Source organism: Pristis pectinata, chromosome 18, assembly GCF_009764475.1.
Source record: "Pristis pectinata isolate sPriPec2 chromosome 18, sPriPec2.1.pri, whole genome shotgun sequence".
Taxonomy (NCBI): Eukaryota; Metazoa; Chordata; class Chondrichthyes; order Rhinopristiformes; family Pristidae; genus Pristis; species Pristis pectinata.
Window position 1 is genome coordinate 38,830,969 of NC_067422.1, and position 15,863 is coordinate 38,846,831.

Here is a 15,863-nt window from a genome sequence, read left to right on the forward strand (position 1 = left end):
GTATTTGAGATAACATATTGAAACATGCCTTCATTTGATTGTGATCTTATTGTACAGAAGCATTATCTAAAATATAATTTCCAGCTCTGAATTTAAAAGAAAAATAGAATGAGGGGATGTCTTCAGGTCTCGTTTTAAGCTCCAATCTCTGTATCACCTTTCCAGTTAGCTTTTTTTTAAATTGTTCAGGCATTGTGTTCATGCTGGCTCTTAAACCCAGCTAGTCTTAACTTTTCCCCCCCAAACCATTTGCTCACTTTTTCAAGGTTTTCCAAAGGCAGCTGCTGGTGAAGGGAGCTGCAGTGAATTATTTAACAAACTGCGTCTCCCAGCCTCGCTGGCGTTATGTGGGACATCAGTGTTTCACTGTAGATCCTTTAGCTGCCTTCACATCTCTGTGCTCCTGTTAGTTTTTGTGAGTTACTTTTGAAAGATGTAGGATTTCCAGGAAGCTCTGATTTCTGACGGCAGTAGAAGAACCTTCACTGTGTGTCCGGTGATGACGTTTACTGACCCCACAACGACAGCTCAGGTGATGGTGCCATGTCCTGGGTCAATTTCCCAGTGACCACTGACCTGGAAATGATCACATTCTAACATGTGCAAGTCAGCTTTAATGCCTGTACATAAGAAAACTCACAGAGAAAGGCTCAATTTCTAGTTAGTTGCCGTGAGAAGGGGAAAGTTTATCCATTGACTGAGGTCATTAGAATGTTCAATGTTATGTCGGTGTATTCTACACCTGACTGCACCCTTACCTTTCCAATGAATTTCTGCATCAAACTGGTTCTTAAATGATTTGGAGTTTCCCTTCTATATTCCAAATGCTGATCGTTCTTGCATGATAAACAAGTTCCTGATTGGTCCCAAAATTACTTTTTGCCTTTTTAAACCAGTCCCCTTGACATCGACCTGGGTTAGAAAGTTGTGAACTGATTTTTAATCTGCCTTTAGCTATAGGTGACACAGCTTTTCTTCCCTTGTTCAATCATCCCTTCTCCCTTCAAAAGACTTTGAATGAGGGCAGCTCATTCAATGGCGATCTATCTGCAGTGAAGTTTTTGTGCTTTTTAAAGTTGTTTCGGTTGAACTAACTGTGTTAGCTGCAACACTTAAAAGGCCTTGTGTAGAGGTTGTCTGTCTAACAGGTCGATTCAAGGAGGGAGCGAAGAATAAACCAGTTCATCTAATATCAGTTATGGAGCAGTTTGTTTTCATGATCTATAATTCTTGATCAAAGTGAGCATTTCAAAGTGTATAAGTTACTCAAGGACAGCCGGAGATGATTACAAAGGTATTAGATCAAGCTTGGCGTTTTGAAATGACTAATTAAGTGAATAGAATGCAGTATATTGATTTTTCTGAAGGCAGCCAATAAGAAGCTGTTAGAAAACATGGGGTGTATTGTGACAAATTATAACAGTGTAGGTAGAAGGCTGGTAATGGCAATGGCACTAAAGATTAGTTATACAAGGGCTGAATGCATGGAGTAGGGCTCACCTTTTGTCGAGAATCTGGGAGCTGCTTACAGGGACCCGCAGTGTTGAAACTTATCCTAGTCGTACAGCATGGAAACAGGCCCTTTGGACCAAGGTGCCTACCTGAGCAAGTCGCATTTGCCTGCATCTGGCCCATATCCCTCTCCACCATGTACCTGCCCAAGTGTCTTTGTAATTGTATCCACCTCTACCACTTCTGGTAGCTCGTTCTACATAAGCACCACCCTCTGTGTGGAGAAACGTGCCTTGAGGGGCCTCGCTTTGAGAAGGACAAAGTGGAATGCACAGAGAGAGGAGAGAGGAAGCGTAACTTCAGTGAGAAGGTTATTGGAGAGCAGCTGTTGGCGACATTCTGAACCAGATTGGATTTGTCCTGCTTTTTGTGGACGTGACACATCTGGGCAAGTTTCCGCATTCTCAGGTAGATACCATTGTTGTGACTTATTGAAGCAGTTTGGTTACAAGTTCAGCTAGTTCTGAGGCACAGGTCTTCACTACCACAGCTGGGATGTTGTCTGGCCCCATAGCTTTTGCTGTGTCTGATCCTCCAAGACATTACATATCGAGACAAGGCAATCAAGTTGGCTGAAGGTTGGCTTCTCTGGGGTCTCAGGTGAAGCCCAGATAGATCATCCACTCGGCACTAATGGCTGAACACGGTTGTGAAGTCTTGTCTTTAGTACTCGGATACAGGGCTGGCCTTCGTGAGGGGTGGGGCTGTCCTTGTAGCTGCCTCTTTCCCTCAGCTGATTAACGATCCACGTTCATTCACAACTGGATTAGGCACGACTGCAGAGCTTCATTGTGGGACGGTGCAGCTCTGCATGTTGTTTCTCTGTGCAGCACCAGGCCAGCACTTTAGCTGTGCACGTTTGCATTTTAGTTGATCCCTGATGGTGGAGTGAGGGGTGTGTTGGGCCATGAGGTTGTGGCAATGTACATTTCTGCTGCAGATGGTCCACCGTTTATCATAGGCATAGAGGTACAGCACGGATACAGGTCCTTCAGCCTACAAGTTTCACCTGCCTGGTGTGTTCTCGTTTAGCACAGTCCCTTGTGTTGTGTCACTTGCTCCCTACAGCTGATTTTCAGACTCTGCCAGCTTGGTCAACACTGGTTCTATGAAGCCACTGCTGATTCTGGATACTGAAGTCCCCCGTCCAGAGCCCATCCCTTGCCTTTTCTGCGAAGCTTCCAAGTGGTGTTCAGCAGGAGGAGCACCGATTCATCAGGTGAGGGAGGACAGTGAGTGGTAATAGGAGGTGGTGTTGGAGTCTGAAGTCGATGCCGAGAAGTTCCTCCTGCCTGTGTACCACTGTGCCGTCCCTTCTGTTCAGTCTGCCCTGTACTCAGGCATTGCAAAGGAAGCAGCAGTAGTAGGCTGTTCGACCCCTTGTGCCGGCTCTGCAGTTCCACGAGAACATGCCGGGTCAGCTACCTTCTGCCACTCTCCCGCATTAACTCCATACGCCTTGAATCCTCTAACACCTTAAAACTTCTGGACCTCCTATTTCAACTGAATGTCCACAACCCTCTTGGGTAGATTTCCAAAGATTCACTACCACCTTGAATTTCTGTTCTCACAGCCTACACTGGTACCCAGCTATGTCATCAGCCAACTTGGATGTATTACAGACACACCACTAGTCTCAGACTCTGAACCCAAAAATGACCCATTTAATCTTCTGTTCTCTACCCATTAACTAATCCAATACATTGTACTCCTACCATTTGGTCTAATTATGTATAATGTCCTGTGTGGTACTTCACTGAAGGCCTTCTGCAAGTCCCACTACATCATATCTACTGGTTTGCCCTCATTTATTTTGCTAGTTACGACCACAAAAGATTCCAAGAGATTTGTCAAGTATTATTTCTTTTTCATAAATCTGTGTTGACTCTGTCCATTCCTATTACTGTTTTCTAAGTGACCTATTTCCATTTTCTTATCTTAAAATAAGATAAGATAGGAGTGAATATCACCAACAGCCTGTCCTGGTCAAATCACGTAGATGCCATGGCCAAGAAAGCTCACCAGCGCCTCTATTTCCTCAGGAGGCTAAAGAAATTTGGTTTGTCCCCTTCGACTCTCACCAACTTTTACCAATGCACCACAGAAAGCATCCTATCTGGATGTATCACGGCTCGGTACGGCAACTGCTCTGCCCAAGACCGCAAGAAGCTGCAGAGAGTTGTGGACATAGCCCAGCGCATCACGGACACCAGCCTCCCCTCCTTGTACTCTGTCTTTACCTCTCGTTGTCTTGGTGAAGCAGCCAGCATAATCAAAGACCCCACCCACCCGGGACATTCTCTCTTCTCTCCTCTTCCATCAGGTAGAAGGTACAGGAGCCTGAGGGCACGTACCACCAGGCTCAAGGACAGCTTCTACCCCACTGTGATAAGACTATTGAACGGTTCCCTTATACAATGAGATGGACTATGACCTCACGATCTACCTTGTTGTGACCTTGCACCTTATTGCACTGCACTTTCTCTATAGCTGTGACACTTTACTCTGTACTGTTATTGTTTTTACCTGTACTTCATCAATGCACTCTGTACTAACTCAATGTAACTGCACTGTGTAATGAATTGACCTGTACGATCGGTTTGTAAGACAAGCTTTTCACTGTACCTCAGTACAAGTGACAATAATAAACCAATACCAATACCAAAATGAAGCCGTTTGGTCCACAGTAATACATTTCATCACTTTCCCTCTACAGATATCAGGCTAACTGGTCTAATGTCCTTGTTTTCTTTTGCTCTTAAATGGTGAGGTTACATATGCAACAACGGGGTTACAACAGTGACAGAGGAGTCTGGCAGTGGCTGTGAGACGTTACTTCCCTCGGTGGGATCAGGTTAAGTTGTTCCATGACTAGCCTGCGGGATAGTTCTCCCAGTTTAGGCACTAGTCCCAGGTGTTTGTGAGGTGGCTTCACAAGGTTGACTGGACCAGGAGGAAATTGCCACATCTGAACTTGGTGCCGAGGTCATTGCCGGGTGGTCCATCTGGTTTAACTTCATAGTTTTGATGCAACTGAATGGCTTGGTGGGTCATTCAGCTTCATTGTGGGTCTGGAGATGTGTACAGGCCAGACTGGGGAGGGGAGGCTGATTTCCTACCCGTGAGAACCAGAGGTTGTTAACGACAATCCAGTAGTTTGGTGCTCGCTGTTACCAAGACTTCCTTAATTCAGATCGTTAACTGAATAAAGAGAAACAGATTTGCAGGAAGATGATGTGCAAAGGCCCTGGGATAATGGGAGACTTAAAACATTCACATACAGACTGGGACGGTAATAATGTCAGGGACAGAGGGGGAGAAATTATTGAAGTATTCTGAAAAGCTTCCTGAGAAGCTGTTGCTATTGGTAGAAGGGTGGAGATCGAGAGGAGAGAGAATGAAGGAGACTGGCAACAATAGGTACAGTGAGAGGGGTGGTGTCTGGGATGTTCTTCTCCCGGGAATAGTGAAGGCCGATTCGGTCATGGTGTTGGAAAGGGACTGGAATAAATTTGCAAGGCCATTAACATTGCTCCCTGTTCCAAGTCTTCCTCACTGCTATTCTTGTCTCTCCTGATAAGGCTGGCAACTGAGCCATTAACACAACAGCCAGCTGGACCTCATAAATCACAGTCAGGCCCAGCTCTCACCTGCCAAACCTGCTCACTATCCCAGGATCATTTTGGAATCGAAGTTGATCCTGAAAACTGCTTCTTCATTGCATTCTATCTATCTAAAACCTCTCTGCTTCATCTCCAACAAGCGTGAGGGACTTTTGGACTTGGTTGCTGAGATTGGTTCTGTGTTCAGCTTTCTTTGCTGCTGCTCCCCCTTCTCTTTCCAACCAGGACACAAAGTTTCACTGCCCAACTCTAAACCACCGTCCTTCTCAACTACATCCTCTCATTGTTCTCCAGTCTGTAGACAACCCCCACCTCTGGAACTGTACAACTTTGCTTTTCCAGTTCTGGCAGACTTGAGCATCTCGGATTTTCATCCCTCCACTGATAGCTGTGCCCTAAACTCTCGAATTCCTTCTTTAAACCGTTCTGCTGGAAATGCTTTTAAACAAAAGCTTTGACACTGAGGTGAATTTTATCTGCTATATCTAGTGTAACGTTTTGTGTTAATGCTCCTGTTAAAGTTCAGTATATTAAAAGTACTATGTGGAGTGTACCTGTCCCTGTATTTTGCCTTGATGCTTTAAGCATTGTTGCAAGTTTAAGAGCATATTTTAGATTTTGCTTTTGAGAAGACAGTTGGTTTTGAGTCCGGGCGGGAAAACCTTGTGTCTGGGTGGGGTGGGGGAAGAGAGAGTAGCAGCAAAGGGAGCTGAACGCCAAGTTCGAGACCTGTTGAAGACCAAGGAGAGGGAGTGTAAGTGCTGTCCAGTAGATTGATGCAGCAGTAAAACTCGGTGCTTCTCACCCAGTCACAACGTCAAAAATTCAATCTAGATTTATTTGTTCCTAAATTGTTTTTGTATTAATTCAAAACACAGAATACAGCAGCGTGAAAGTTCTGGTCAGCTTTTATAAATCACTGCTTGCTGGAGCAGTGTTTCCAATTCTGACATCACCGTGGAAGGGCTGTCATTGCCTGAAGAGGCTGCAGGGTGTAGTGTGGATGGGTGATTTATGTGGCAAGTCAAGAGAAGCTGGCATTGTCCTCCTCAGCACTGAAGGTTATGAGGAGATTTAATATCGACGTTCAGTATTATGAAAGGTTTACATTGAGTAAATGAGGAGAGACATCACTGTGGCGTAGGACTTCAGACACTGGTTAAATTTTTGTTGCATTTCAATTTGCTAATTAAATGTTTTGACTATTTAAGAATTAATGTGAAATTGTTTAAAACTAAAAATGTGAGATACTATATATTGCATGTAGTAAATTGCTTTATGTAAACTAGGTGTGAATTATATCTTGAGCTCCAGTGGAAATTATTTTGGATTCCAAGTTTACTTTCCCTGTCTGAAGGACACGTGCAATTGAAAGCTGGAGCTCCTCGGCACAAGGTTCCCGCAGTTGGTAGGTTTGATCTTTAGGTGGGAATGCAGATGGTGGTTGAGGATTATCACAGTTAGAGTATAAACCTCATTAAGAAAAGTGCTGTCGCCTTGCTAGATGTCCTGATCAGATTATTGAATGCTTCCGTTGTGTACCGTCTGATGCTGTGAGACAAACCTCTGGTGAATTACAGAAGAATTAAGATGAAGTGAAGACCATGTATGCTGCTATAAGAATTGCTCCTGATTTTTCATTGCAGAGTGATGGATATCATTGAGATGTTTGGATTGAGTCGTGGAGTAATGCAGCCCAGAAACAGGCTCTTCGGCCCAAATGGTCCATACCAACCAAGGTGCCTACCTAAGCTGGTCCCACTTGCCTGCATTTGGCCGATATCCCCTCTAAACCTTTCCTACCCATGCAATTATCCAAATGTTAGCATTATACACCATTCACCAGATCTTTGCCTACCACCAACATCCTTTTGTAGCCCCATGATCAGCAAATTTCACAACCACACTTTCATCTGAATCATTGGTATTGGTTTATTATTGTCACTTGTACCCAGGTACAGTGAAAAACTTGTCTTGCATACCGTCCATACAGATCAATTCATTGCACAGTGCATTGAGGTAGTACAGGGTAAAATGATACAGAATGCAGAATAAAGTGTAACGGTTACAGAGAAAGGACAGTGTAGGTAGACAATAAGGTGCAAGGTCATACTGAGGTAGATTTTGAGGTCAAGAGTCCACCTTATCGTACTAGGGAACTGTTCAATAATCTTATAACACCGGGATAGAAGCTGTCCTTGAGCCTGGTGGTACGTGCTTTCAGGCTTTTGTATCTTCTGCCCGATGGGAGGGGGGAGAAGAGAGAATGTCCGGGGTGGGGTCTTTGATTATGTTGGCTGCTTTACTGAGGCAGCGAGAAGTGTAGACATAATCCATGGAGGGGAGGCTGGTTTCTGTAATGTACTGAACTGTGTCCACAACTCTCTGCAGTTTCTTGCGATCCTGGGCAGAGCAGTTGCCGTACCAAGCCGTGATGCATCCAGATAGGATACTTTCTATGGTGCATCGATAAAAGTTGCTGAGTGCCATAGGGGACATGCCAAATTTCTTTAGCCTCCTGAGGAAGTAGAAGCGCTGGTGAACTTTCTTGGCCGTGGCATCTACGTGGTTGGACCAGGACAGGCTATTGGTGATGTTCTCTCTTAGGAACTTGAAGCTCTCAGCCCTCTCGACCTCAGCACCATTGATGTAGACAGGAGTGTGTGAGCCGCCCCCTTTCCTGAAGTCAATGACCAGCTCTCTTGTTTTGCTGACATTGTAAAAGTGAGGCCCAGCACTGATCCCTGTGGCCTACTGCTTGTTACATTGTGCCAGCCAGAGAAAGGCATGTTTATGTCTGCTCTCCACTACCTGTTAGTCTCACAACCTTTTATTCACGCCAATGTATTACTTCCAACACGAGGTGCTTTTACTTTCAGCAATAAGTTTTGATGCAGAGCCTCATCAAATGCCTTCTCAAATGAGAGACCCTGCTCTCAGGGCTGAGCTTTGGCAATGCAATTTTCATCATAAGGCAAAAGGAGAGAACCTAAAGGGTAAAACTGGGATGTAGATCATTTTGTAACTTTCTACATAAATGAAAATGGAAAAACTACGGATACTGGAAATAAGAGAAAAGATGAGATTTCTTTATTAGTCACATGTACATCGAAACACACAGTGAAATGCACCTTTGCGTAGAGTGTTCTGGGGGCAGCCCGCAAGTGTCGCCACGCTTTTGGTGCCAACATAGCATGCCCACAACTTCCTAACCCGTACGTCTTTGGAATGTGGGAGGAAACCAGAGCACCCGGAGAAACCCATGCAGACACGGGGAGAACGTACAAACTCCTTACAGACAGCGGCGGGAATTGAACCCGGGTCGCTGGCACTGTAATAGCTTTACGCTAACCGCTACACTACTGTTTTCCTCAAATTTCTGAATGGTCCATGAATTATTCTTATGAATAATTCTAGAATTATACCTCATTATTGCTTTGCACTATTTATTTATTTTGTAATTTATAGTAATTTTCATGTCTGCACTGTACTGCTGCCGCAGAACAACAAATTTCACATCACCTGAGTCGGTGGTAATTCTGATTCTGAAATCTGAAAGAAAAACGTAGAATGCTGGAAATACTCAGCGGGTCAGGCAGCATCTATAGAAAAGGAAACAGCATTCTCAACTCTCTCACCACCTTGAAGTTTCAGAACAAATATTGTACTTCTGAAATGCTCCTGAAGAAAGCAAAGCCCAATCACTGCGGTTTTGAGGCAGTGACATTCGGAGGTTAATATCTCAGCGGGGGGAGCTGGCTGATGAGGTGCGTCTGTACAGAGGAGATAAGCTTAATGTCAACATTCCGAATTTTGAAGCAACTTTTAAATGTGGGTTGCAGTAATTGAAGTTTAGTGTTCTGTATAAACTGCTTTATGCAGATTAGGCATATTGCTTGGAATACGGGTCCTAACATGCATGTGCCTCCGTAACATCTATCCCCTATTGCCCTCCAGGAAGTTGAGCAGATGAGTTGAAAATTTTTCTCTCATTGATTCTTGTATCGTTTTTCCTTTTCCTGCCATCCTTCGTCCTTCCATTTCTTGTTAACTTCTCAAGAGCCCGAAGGATCAATTGAAGTGTAATCCTAGTGAAGTTGCTGAGTCTGAAAGCCAAAAAATCCCAAGGACCTAATGATCTGCATCCCGGAGTTCCGAAGGAGGTGGCGATAGAGATGGGTAGATCGCCAACATCTTTCAAAGCTCCGTAGATTCTAGAATTGTTTCTGCAGATTGGAGGGTAGCAAATGTGACCCTGATTTAAGAAAGGAGGGAGGGGGATGAGGAATCCTGATGTTAGCTTGATATCAATGATAGGAAAAATGAAGTCCATAATGAGCGTAATAACAGAACACTTATTAAAGAATAGTAGGGTTGAGCAGAATCGGCGTGTACATGTGAGAGAGGAAACCACACTTCATGAATCTCCTTGAGTTCTGTGAGGATGTGACCGGTGAAATACACAAGTGGGAACCAATGAATGTGGTGTATTTGGATTTCCAGAAAGCTTTCCTTAATGTTCACCACAGGATGTTGGTGAATATAAGGTTGGGGTGCATGGAATTGGGGTAATGTGCTGAGGTGGATTGAGAATCAGTTATCAGACAAAGTGAAGAGTGGGAATAAACAGGTTGGCAGGTTGTGACTACTGGAGTACCCCAGGGTTGGTGGTTGGATCCAACTAATCGTGATCTATGGTCACTACTTGGGTTGAGGGGACTAATTGTCATATTTTCAGGTTTGCAGATGGTACAAAACTAGGTGGGATTATGAGTCGGGAGGAGGATGTAAAGAGGTTTCAAGGTGATATAAATGTGCAAAATGAATGGGCACGGACATGACCATATAATGTGAAGGAATCCAATCCAACCAATCCACTTGGTTGCACACAGCGTAATATTTTTGTTTTTAAATGGTGACTGATTGGGAAGTATTAATGTTCAAGGGGACATGGGAGCCCTTGTACACCAGTTGCTGGAAGCTAACAGGTTGGTACGACAATAATTACAAGGGCAAATGGTTTATTGGTTTTTATTGTGAGAGAATTTGAGTGTAGGAGAGAGACCACACCCACAGCACTGGGTCAGCTTTGGTCTCCTTCCCCCAAAGGAAGAAATGCTTGTTGCTGAGGGGATGTGGTGGAGATTCACCAGACTGGTTCCAGGGGGGTGGATTTGCTGTTTGAGGAGATTTGATTAGGTCTGTATTCCCTAATATTTAGAAGAAATCTGACAACTGGATTCCTGGATATTAGAGGAATTGAGGAATATGGGGATAGAGCAGGAAAATGGCACTGAGGTTGAAGATTTATCAAGATCTTGCTGAATGGCAGAACAGACACAAAGGGCTGAATGGTCTCTTGTTTCTTGTGCTGTGTACTCCATCTGAAGTATAACAAAACGTGATGTGAAGTTCAATGCAGAAATAGTTAGCTTTCAGGTAACAGAGACTTCAACATTATTTATGGTGTCACTTTTTGTTCTGACAACTGCTATTTCTCATTGAGATTCTGCAAGCTGCCTTTTGGACCCAGTAGGTGACGGGGCCTGTGGAAAGGAGAGTGGATTTTTTCACTGGGCCTGTTCCTCTCCACGCGCCGTGTGCTGAAATCCTGCTGTTCTACCAGTTGGCTCAGGCTCTGTTAAATTGCAACCAACACCTGTTTCTTATGGCAAAATACCTCAACTGTTTCGTTCATTGAAACCTTGTCTGATGCATGGGACAGTCGCCTTGGGCAGACACCTGTTAAATTTGATACAGCGACCTTTAATTTATGGCTCTTGGAAGCAGCTCCCTCCCCACCACCAAGGTTAAAGGATCTTCTTGTTCAGTTTGTGTCTTATTTATTGTAGGAGTAGTCTAATGAGGGTCAAAATCCCAAGCAGTGAGCTGAGGACAGTGTCAGCAGATCCATTACACTGCAGCTGGTTTTGCTAATTGTATGTATGCTGAATGCCTTTGGAGTAAAACAATTACGTAGAATTTTTAAAAAGCACCACTTTCCATTGAGTATCCATAAGATGCAAGGAACAAATTTACTTTGAACCTTTTTCTGGAAGGCTGATTCACTGATTGGTAAGTCGGATCCATTGACGTGGTCCACATGCAAATAAGCCCAGAACATCTCCCTGCTGGATGGGTGGTGGGGGAGTTTGATTTAAACCATTTCCTGGGACAGGCTGTCGAGGAAGGAATTGCTTGACTAGCCACTAAGAAAGGGTTGGCAGTCCTGGCCGCCACACTCACTCTGACAGCCAGTTCATTGGTTGCACTCCCTACTACAACAGCTGTTTCCTCCTGATGATTGAAGGATGGTTTACAGAGCCCTTTACCTGCTGTATGGCCACTGGTCCCTGCTTGGGCCGGTGTAAACATCATCCTGGTTCCAGGGCAGCCAATTCCCTAACAGACACTTGCCTCCAGTGGCAGCTGGTTGACTCAATTTCCCCCTCGGTTTCTGTAAGGGTTGGAAAGGTCGTGATACAAGTCTGCAGATGCTGGAATCTGGAGCAAAATATCTAATGCGGGATTTTGACCTGAAATGTCGACAGTGTCTTCCACCATCCCCGGCCCCACCGACGCTGCTTCACCCTCTGAATTCCTCCAGCAGTTTGTCCTTTGCTTTGGAAAGGTGGTGGCAGCTCTCCCTGGAGCAAGCTTTTGGGTTTAGTTTGCCCAGTTAGTGCCTTGGTCACAAGGGACCTGGCTACCACAGTTGGCAGTGGCCTCAGTGACCAGGACTGGACGCCATCGTGGGAGGATGTCTCACGCCTGCACTTCACCAACTGCTTCAATGGCGACCTTCAGCACTGAGCCAAAGGACTAACTTCCTTGCTCTGTCTTTCCCTTTTGAAGACCAAGATTGACCAATTATTCTGAAGGCAAATGAGGTCAGTTTTCCTGTCAATTGAGCTGTTTTATTTAAATCAGCAGCAGATGTGTGCAGAGTGTGGTGGCCCCAGGCGTTAGTACTGTTGCTTTGTTCCCTTGGGGGGGTGTCGCGTTGTCTTCTCAATGACACAGCGCTGGGTAAGAGTGGGTGCCTTCTGGTTGCCCTGTGTGACCCACTGCATCATTTTAAAATTACAGTTTGGCCCTCAGTTGCAGTGAATGCCGTGCGCCCGTTTGGACCCTCCTGCTCTGGAGTTGCATCAAAGGAGCATCGGGATCGTTGCCGATAAATGATGCAAGAGCGGTCTGTACCCTTCTGCTGTCCTTGCAGACAAACAATGAAGTCGTTGACTAATTATGATGAATCAGTCTAATTGTCCACAACAGACCCGAGCACAGTGCAAGGAAAGCCCCGGTGTAAAGAGTTGCATTTGCAACAAAGGATTTCTCCCTGTACTCATTACCTGCATCTCAATATTTACTATCAGGAATTTGTATAATTTTCACTAGACTAAATCCATCCTGAGGGAGCCTGTTTTTACTACACAATCAAATACAGTTTCCACACTTGCATCGTGAGTGTAGACTCCATCCTCAAACTCTCTTGGGCAACTAGGTGTCCCTGTCCTTCACTGAAGCCTTGACCTTCGGAGTAGCTTGGGGAGAATACCGAACGATTAGAGGAAAATAACAGCTATTTTATGGAATTAGTTAAATAACGTGTTTTTAATGTGTACTAGGTATGTTTCTGTTTTTTATTCACTTTCTGTTCAGTAATTTAATTCTGCTTCATCCATGTTATCACCAAGAATGTGTCCTAACTGCAACAACATTGCCTCTGCTTTATCTGGTTCAGGCTTCTGTTGCCTCAGACGTTATTCCTGTGACTTCTGGCTAGATCCATCATTCACCCAATAAAACTTGGAGCTTGGCCTGTGTTCTGCGGAGTCCTGTTCCCTCTTCCCTCTTCCCTCTCCTTGCTGACTTGCGTTCGCTCCCAGTCTGCACCAGTGTTACGCTTGTTTTCAAGTCCCTGTGATTGTCTCTCCTTTTCCCAGCCCTTCTGGCCCTTGAGATCTGCTCTTCTGCCACCTTGTGTCTCCCCAGCATTGGCTACCGGTCTTTCAGGTTATCCAGGCCCTGAATTTCAGGATTCTCTCCCTAGCCCCTTCTCTGTCCCTCTCTCCACCTCCAATCGCTGACCTACCCTGTGTGCCAAACCCTTCTGAAAATTATTTGGAGTCAATATTTGAAATTGCATTTGTTATACTTTGCAGTTGTAAGTGCAAACAATTATCATTGGTTGTCCATCGCACATTCATTTGAGTCAAAAGGTAATGTGTTTAAACCCTGCTCTAAACAATGAAGCACCCACCCAATTTGTACCCTTCAGTGTGGTTCTGAGAGAATACTGCAGGATTGGGGAATAGTTATTCACTTCCTATGGGATTAGTTAAGCAATTTATTTTTAATGTGCTACATATTATCTATTTTTGTTTTGTAAATTAATTTAACAATTAAATCTGGAAAATCAGGCAGTAATCTGAAGGTCAGAAGGGTTTCTAGGATGTAATTTAACTACTAACTAAAAGCATACTGAAGTGTTTTCTGTTTGCAACCTTGCCCATGCTATAAAACTTCCTTGGGAATGTTAACTTTTGGTAAAGTAGCAACAGAGGAGTCAAAAATACCCAGGTTTTAAACAGCAGAACCAGTTCAATGGCACTGTGGAGAACCATCATCTAACAAATTGCATTAAAATCTGAATAATTGCCCTATTTCTCTGTGCCGTTATGTGTCACTTTATAATGGAGCCATGTTATAGATTTTCAGCTTGTACTGTGTCTAAATAGCTGTCACTTTCTATTGTTATGCAGACTGCATTTTCATTGCTGCTTGGACCATTCACCTTTTTCAATGTGCAAAAGACCAAATACCTTCAGATTATCACCTCCCTGATGAGATGGATAGGTAAGAATTTTATTTTGCAAAATAAACTTGCTTTCTGCAAGAAGCAGTTGGTTGATTTGATCCATCGTACAATACATTGCCGGATCGGAGATTTCAAGGATACAAATGACAACGTGTTCCTTTTATTAGAGTAACTTTTTAAGTTAATGAGTAACTTGTTCACACTCACCACAGAATGGCTGTTTGAGAACGGGTCGACTGACTGTAGTGAGCTATAGGGACGGCCACCTCAACCTGGCATCTTAGTAGATCAGGCAGTTTTTAAATGGATTTTTTTTGGATCAATTATCATGCTGTGCAACAAAGACATTTCCATTTAAAGTGAATTATCAACAAACTCTCTTAATATTTTCATGAAGCTTAGAATTTCAAAATTTCTTTCCACTGAGGTATTATTGACTTAAGTCCATAACCAGTGTCAGTCCTTTTGTCCTCATCACCTCCCATGGTTACATCATCAAAGCCATCAAATTAACTCAGTAAATCTATTTGTCCACATTTGTCCATCTGACTTTTTTTTCCCAGATCATGGGGCCGAATCAAGCTGACTGACAGCTGCCACTTGTGGCTCGGTTCACTGTGGACCTCCGCCTTTGGCCAAGCATGTGAACGAGTCGGAAACACCCTGGGCAAAAGACACTGGTGTCGTTGCCCCACCCGGGTCCCCCAGTGGTCTCACCATTGGGTCTGGCTGTGGGGCACTGAGCCACGAGAGGGGAGGCAGGGGCAGCCTGAAGCCAGCGCTGGCTGGTGTATTGTTTACTTTTAATATTTTACTTTAATGATTTCAATCATTTGTTAGTAACATAAGGTGCTTTAACTTCATCTATATTTTATTTTTAACCTTTTTTAAAATTTGTTTATTATTTAATCACTTGAGTTGATAGTTAAAGGCACTAAGAGACATTCAGAAGCATTTCAGAGACCTGTTGAGGGCTGTCAGGGCATCCTGGGGCAGGTACTCTCAGTACATCACCTGGTCTTGGTTCCCACTTCACCTCGTGGGACCACTCGGGTGGGGAGGGGGGCGCATGGGAGTCCATTGACCTTTGTGTACGCTATCTTCCCCAATCGGTGCTGAATTCCCTTACCCGTATCTCTGCCAAATTAATCTGAGCTCTCCTCCCCACCAACGTCGCTGCTGAGATGTGACCTGTTTGACTTTTACTGGTCCCATTGACCCAGCAATGGAAATCCCTCCCTGCAACTTCCCTGCAAACCTCAGCACCCTTTTGTTTCTGTTATCACGGTCTGGCAGCACTAGTGCAAGGCTATTTGTTGACATCTCTGCAGTTCTGCTTTTTAATGCTTTCCTAGCTCCCTAAAATCTGCCCCGAGGATCTCTGTGCTCGTCCTTTGTCAGAGGTGATAAAAGACCAAAGGAAAATGCTTATAACGTTGTCAACAAAAAGCAGTAGCCCAAGGATTGGGAAAATTTCCGATTACGCTTTGGGACCAAGGCACTGATGAGGAAAGGGAAATAGAATACAAGGGTAATTAACAAGGAACATTAAACAGACTGTCAGAACGTCTGTAGATATGTAATAAAAAAATTAGCTAAAGTTAATGTGATCCCCTATAGAGGAGAAGTTATATAGGGGAATGCAGAAATGGCAGAGAAACTAATGTCCATGATCCCCTGTGTTGTCTTCGAGGAAGAAGGCAGAAACCTTCTGGAAATAGTAGAGAATTACAAGTCTGAAGTGAATAAGGAGCACAAAAGAAATTGGTAATGGAGAAATTAATGGGACTGAAAGGTGATAGATCGGGGCCTGAGGACCTGCATCCTAGGGGGTTTGAAGATGACTGCTGTGGAGGTGCTGGTTGCACTGTTGTCACCGCCAAAAGTCCACAGGTTCCAGAAAG

At 44.2% G+C, this 15,863-nt stretch overlaps 1 protein-coding gene across 6 annotated transcripts in view; it reads left to right on the forward strand.

Moving 5' to 3' along the window:
• Positions 1-15,863, forward strand: part of tmem104 (transmembrane protein 104) — an 88,752-nt gene that overhangs the window by 67,469 nt on the left and 5,420 nt on the right. For all 6 annotated transcript variants that reach the window (XM_052032656.1, XM_052032655.1, XM_052032657.1 and 3 more), the window contains one exon: positions 13,904-13,997. In XM_052032656.1, coding sequence (XP_051888616.1) covers positions 13,904-13,997 — 94 coding nt within the window. The remainder of the gene's footprint in view (positions 1-13,903; positions 13,998-15,863) is intronic.